General features: G+C 45.2%; 1 protein-coding gene across 1 annotated transcript in view; it reads left to right on the forward strand.

Annotated features, from left to right (window-relative positions):
* Nucleotides 1–5,442: 5,442 nt before the first annotated feature.
* The window catches only part of CRYM (crystallin mu), a 16,499-nt gene continuing 15,483 nt past the window's right edge, over nucleotides 5,443–6,458 (forward strand). Inside the window, exons 1-2 of the mRNA XM_034988097.1 lie at nucleotides 5,443–5,612; nucleotides 6,113–6,266. Coding sequence (XP_034843988.1) covers nucleotides 5,443–5,612; nucleotides 6,113–6,266 — 324 coding nt within the window. The remainder of the gene's footprint in view (nucleotides 5,613–6,112; nucleotides 6,267–6,458) is intronic.

Below are 6,458 nucleotides of genomic sequence, written 5' to 3' on the forward strand. Positions count from 1 at the left end.
CGCCCTCCCCAACCGCCCCGCAGCGGCAGCGCAGCCCGTTGTCCGCCTCGGGGTCTTGAGACCTCTGCGCGCTACCCCGCCGGTGGGAGGACCTAGAGCGCGCAGCCCGGTTTCCAACGATGCGCATGTGCCCACGTGCCCAAGAGCCCCCACCCACCCAGGCCTGTCCCTTCTCACCACCCACCCAACGCCTGGGTGGCCAGTCCAACTTCCCCGATTTCCCAACTGTTTCACTGCTTCCTCCTCCTGGCCTACCCCACAGTTCCGAAACTCTCCAACTACAGAGACTAGGAGGGGAGTGAAATGCTCACCTTGGCTGCAACATTTAAGGGGACGCCAACTCAGTATCAAAATAAATATTTTAATTAATTTTTAATTTCCAAATAAAAAGATTAAATATAAAAATGTCATGAGGTGCTACATGGGAGGCTAAAGCAAAAGGGAAAAATCAGGAATCCTGACCCAGTTTTTATTTAAAATTTTAATATTTTGTTCATCATAGAATTTTTTTTTTTGGTGGTTTTTTTTTCAATATTGCATCATTCAAAACAGTTTTTAAAAAAATCTTCAGTTCTGTGTATTTTGAGTTCTGAATATGTCCCTTAATTTGGCGCTGGAAGTGAGTACCTTAGCCACTGTGTTTTCCTCATCCTAGTGACCACTCTGCCCTGCTGTCACCTTCAGTATGGTAGTGGCAGAAAATCTAGAGAAGTACAAGGGGCAGGGCTGGGGGGCAGGCGGTTGGAGCGGATAGCAGGGAACTTCCATAATTCCAGAAGCAGGCTTGCCTTGTCCCAGGACAAAGCCTCAGGGGAGGACAGGGAAGGGAGAGTTACACCTGTGACCTGTTTACCGGCCCCTACATTAGTAATAAGTTTATTAATATTCTTTCTAATAAGTCATTATTACTAAGAGTACTTTCATCATTTTAATAATAATAAAGTAAAAAAACATCAATGACACCTAATAATACTAATGTAATACTTGTTAATAATACACCAACCTGCTAAACACAACAAAATGATTTCATTTATGCCTCATCACAATTCTGGGAGGTTGGTTCTAATATTATTAATATTATCTGATTTTACAGTTAAAGAAACAGGGTCAAGGTGGTGAAGTCTCTTGTACATCCGGAATGCACAAGTGGTAAAACCAGCATCCAAATCCACACTAGCTGATCTCAGAGCCCTTTCTTGGGAATCACTAATCAAGAAGCTCCTAATCCTGTACCTGTGAGTGATTTGGTGGGGATTTCATCAAGAAAGGCATTAGAATGCCAATTAAAACTTTAGAAACAAAATGGGATATGAGGACATCTGTCACAATGCATTACATCAATGAGTTAAACTAGGAAAACATTATATAGTTGGCGCTTGAGCAATACACTTTGAAGTATGCAGGTCCACTTCAGATTTTTTTACAAATGCAGTACAGTATTGTAAATGTATTTTCTCTTCCTTATGATTTTCTTAATAACATTTTCTTTTCTCTAGCTTATTTTAAGAATACAGTATATAATACCAAATACAAATTACGTGTTCATTGGTATGTTTATGTTATGCTTATGTTATCGGTAAGGCTTCTTGGTCAACAGTAGTTAAGTTTTTGGGAGTCAAAATATATGTGTGGATTTTTGAGGGGATGTTAGTGCTCCTAACCCCCCTGTTGTTCAAGGGTCAGTTGCAATCACTTTCATAAATCCCAAAATGTATATAAAACTCTTAACCATTCCAGATGAAAGCTCTTTCTAAAGTAGGCATAAAAGGGTGTTTATTTCTATGTCACCCAAAAGCATGCTATACCCCCCACAGCCTCAGCCAAGTGATATGACATCCCTGACTTCAGTGACCCCCTCTCCCTCTAGAACATCTGGGGCAGGGGGGTGTTTGTTGTACAACTGGATGGTCTACTTTCAGTCCATACCTGCAAAACCAGCTTCCAGTCTAGATTCTGGATCATGTTCTATAGTTGGACGTCAGACTTGTGCTGGTCACCTGGAATTCAGAACCCACTAAAACCACTGCTCCTACCACCAATCTGCAGAGGAGGAAGAAGGCTGCCCCACCCTTTTAGGAGGACTTCTTCCAAAGGTGGTCAAACCAGAACTTCATGTTTGGCAACTAAAATTTTACTAGGGACCTGGGTGACCTTACCCAAAGCCATGTAAGGAAGATGATTTTAGGTAATTCCCAAACTCTGTCTTTTAAATAGTTATGCATTTATTTTAATGCAAATTAAAAATGATTAAAACAGCACATTAATCTCCAATTGTATCTTAATTTTGCTTCTACTAAAGCTAAAGAAGGTATTATAATTTTTAACAGAATATATTAAGTAAATTATAAAAGAGATGTCATGAGGTATTAGAGCCTCTACAGAACCTGGCAGTTGGACTTCTGGTATATGTGGTCACCTAAAAATTACCTTCTACCTGCCAGGTTATACGACTCCTGATCCCAGCCAGAGATATTGCATAACTTTCATTTTGAAAAGGTTCTGGAAGGGCGCCTGGGTGGCTCAGTCAGTTAAGTGTCTGCCTTCGGCTCAGGAAATATTTTCCAAAAGTTCTTCCAGCTCCAAACTTTCAAGGGTTACAAATAGCCAAATTTCACTTAATTTGTGAAACAAGGGATACGAATAGTTATTTAAATTACTTTATTAAGACACACAACCAAGTAGAATTTAAGCACAAGAGGAATATAGCTCTAATAGGACTTGAGGACTTGAAATTCTTTTACACCTATAAATATCAGGAAGTTGGGTCACCTGGGTGGCTCAGTTAATTAAGCATCTGCCTTTGGCTCAGGTCGTGATCCCAGGGTCCTGAGATCAAGCCCCATGGTGGGCTCCCTGCTCAGCAGGGAGTCTGCTTCTCCCTCTCCCTCTGCCCCTGCTCGTGTGCTCTCAATTTCTCTCTCACTCTCTCAAATAAATAAATAAAATCCTTAAAAAAAAAAAAAAAGAAGAGGTTCTGGAGCTTCAGGACCAGTAACTCCTCTGTGTCATTGGCCCCAACAGAATTAATTCCATCATGACCAATTTTCCCAGTGCTACTTTACTTAGGACCTGGGTGATGATACCCAAAGCTTTGTAAGGAAGGTGATTTGAGATGATTTGCAGACTAGTCTTATTCCTACAGGATTTTCTAGAAAGAAATACAGGATCTTGGGCACCTGGGTGGCTCAGATGGTTAAGCGTCTGCCTTCGGCTCAGGTCATGATCCCAGGGTCCTGGGATCGAGTCCCGCATCGGGCTCTCTGCTCCTTGGGAGCCTGCTTCTCCCTCTGCCTCTCTCTCTCTGTCTCTCATGAATAAATAAATAAATAATCTTTAAAAAAAAAAAAAAGAAATACAGGATCTTTCTACTTAACCAAAGCTCAGGAATTTAATTAACAATGGAAGCAAATAAACATCTGGCTCTCCTAGTTCATGTCTCTTTTAGTTAGTGTTTGGTTTTCCTTCTTTTCCCCTGCAGAATAACAGACCAAACTCCTTACTTTCTTTATACATCTATATTTTTAAAAAAGATTTTATTTATCTGAGAGAGTGAGAGAGCACAAGCAGGGGGAGGGGCAGAGGCAGAGGGAGAAGCAGGCTTCCCGCTGGGCAGGGAGCCCCATGCGGGGCTGGATCCCAGGGCCCCAAGATCATGACCTGAGCCAAAGGCAGACACTTAACAGACTGAGCCACCCAGGCATCCCATACCTCTATATTTTTTAAACCCAATAAATATGACATAATAATAACAACACAAATAATGGCCCATAAATGTTTCTGTAATCCCAGACCTGTGCTAAGTACATGACATATAGTTTATTGTGCCAAGACCTGTGCTAAGTACATGACATACAATTTATTTCGTTGGTAAATATTTTGACACTTCCCTATGCACTTTTATTGCAATGTGACTATTTCCTAAAAAATGCCCTACACAGCTCCCAACCTGATCTGTCTCCCAGACTACGCTCATCTGTTTCATCCTATACATTGGTGCAAGAATCATCTTTTTAAACAGTCAAATTTTTGAAGTGTATTTTTTTTTTCAAAGAATCACATTTCTTAGCCTCCTGATTCCAAGAAGAATTCCCAGTTTCATCTTCTGGTGCTCCCAGACATTAGCTCCCACCCCAACACACACACCCTTGTTCCAACCCAACTCTGTCTGGCAAGACACTGTTCCCAAGGATTAGACAACATTCCTTCCACCTATAGGCTTCACCTGGCCTGAAGGGCCCTCTTCCTCTCTTTCTGCCAATGTAGTGTTAACCAATAGGAATAGAGTTCTGGAGACTGACTACAAGGGCAGATCCCAACTCCTCTGCTGATATGCTGGGTGACCTTGGACAAAGCCCTTCACCTCTCAGAGCCTCAAATGGACAGCACAGCTAAAAACACCAGCCTACCATAGAGGTTGTTGTATAATTCAGTGAGATGATGAACATAAAATGCATGGTGCAGTACCTGGTACATAATAAAGATCAATAACCTGTCCCTGTTATCATTGTTGTTGCTGTTAGCATTAATTTTATTTGGGGGCTTGATTTATTCCCCATCCTTCATAAAACCTTCATCTAAGCAATCAACGTCAAAATGATCTCTTTTCTTTGAATTATCAAACACATTTATTTTTCCTATCACTGATTTGACAGCTAGAATTTACTGCCCTGCTTTGTTGGTTACCTTCCTGTGCACATACTCTCTTATTTCCTCCTCTCTAGAATAAGCTCCTCGAAGAAAAGACCTAAGTCGTCTTATGCATTCTTACGCATTTTGGCTCCTTGTGTGACTGAGGCCATTACATCTTGTCCTGGGAACTTCCCCCTTTTTAAAAGGTGAAGGTTAGTTGAGTTAGCCCCAAAGAAAATTGTGCACTTAAAGCAGTCAATAGTCTGGGATCTGGAGGTGGGAGTGGGAGTAGGAGGGAGGTTGGGATAAGGGACTCCAGGTAGGGACAGAACTGAAACGAAATGATTTTTTAAATAACTATCTCCTTTCATCTAAGATCTCCTAGCAGCAGGTAATAATTTAAGAAAAAACGAGCCCCCGCCACCATTTGCCCTCCGCCTCCTCTTTCCCGAAGAGGACGACTTGGGGGTGGGGGGAGAGTGAGGGTGGCGGCGCCTAAGCCCTTTGCAAGGAACGTGACTACAGCTAATTATAGGAATTGTGAAAGTGGACCCAAGAATACTAACTCCCAACCCACCGCCTGCACCGCGATTCTGGGGAATCCGTAGCTGGAGGGGGGACCCAGCTCTACCTACCGAGGCCGGTGGGGGGGACGGGGGTGGGGGGCGCGGTTGGCGGAGACCAGCGTTGCTCCGCCCCCGAAGCTGGGCGGTGACCAGTAGGCGGCTCCGCGGCGCGGCGCGCTCTTATAGGGCGCAGCCCCGGCAACTCGGAGCGCTGTGCCCTAGCTGAAATTAGAAGGTCGGTGGCGAGATGAGCCGGGCGCCAGCGTTCCTGAGCGCAGCCGAGGTGCAGGAGCACCTTCGCAGCTCCAGCCTCCTCATCCCGCCGCTCGAGGCGGCTCTGGCCAACTTCTCCAGCGGCCCCGACGGAGGGGTCATGCAGCCGGTGCGCACCGTGGTGCCGGTGGCCAAGCACAGGGGGTGAGTGAGGAAGGCGGGGGCTAGGGGCTGGAGAAACTGGAAAGATGCAACGGGAGGCATGCGAAGGGAAGCGGCGGGAGAAAGGAAGAGAGGGCTTGCCTAATCATTGTTGGTTACAGCTGCCACCTAGTATTTGCGCTAGCCACTGCGTCAAGTGGACGCTTTACAGGGATTTATCTTGTTTAATTCAACACATTCTCCAGAATAGGTAGGTTCTGATGCAGTCGTTTTACTGATGGGGACAATTGAGACTCAGAGAGGTTAAGTGACTTACCCAAGGTGACATAGCTAGTTAGTGGCAGAACTAGGATGGTTTTTCTCATCCAGAGCCAGATTCTTGAACCTACTCTGCATACTGTCTAAAGGAAGGGCAGGGGAATGGGGGGAGGGAGGACAGTAGGGCAGTGACAGAGGAAAGAGAAAGGAAGGTATATGGGGACTTGACAGGACACCCCAGTATTGGTAGGAAGGAGTTGAAGCTACTCCCTCTCTCCTTGTAGTTTCCTGGGGGTCATGCCGGCCTACAGTGCTGCAGAGGACGCCCTGACCACCAAGTTGGTCACCTTCTACGAGGGCCACAGCACCGCCTCCACGGTCCCCTCCCACCAGGCCATTGTGCTGCTCTTTGAGCCCAGCAATGGCTCCCTTCTGGCGGTGAGCAAACTCCCTGCCCTGGGGTGAAATGGGGCCCCTGGGCCCAGAGCTAGCCTCAGAAGTTAGTTCTCTGAGAGAGCTGGGTGGAGTTTTGATTGTGGCCGCATGTGCCTCTGTCTGAGTGATGTGATGTCTCTGGATACCAGCAATGGCGAAGGTTATCTGTGACCACGTATCTGTTTCTAGGACTGC

Source organism: Mirounga leonina, unplaced genomic scaffold, assembly GCF_011800145.1.
Source record: "Mirounga leonina isolate KUSES-001 unplaced genomic scaffold, KU_Mleo_1.0 Mir_448, whole genome shotgun sequence".
Taxonomy (NCBI): Eukaryota; Metazoa; Chordata; class Mammalia; order Carnivora; family Phocidae; genus Mirounga; species Mirounga leonina.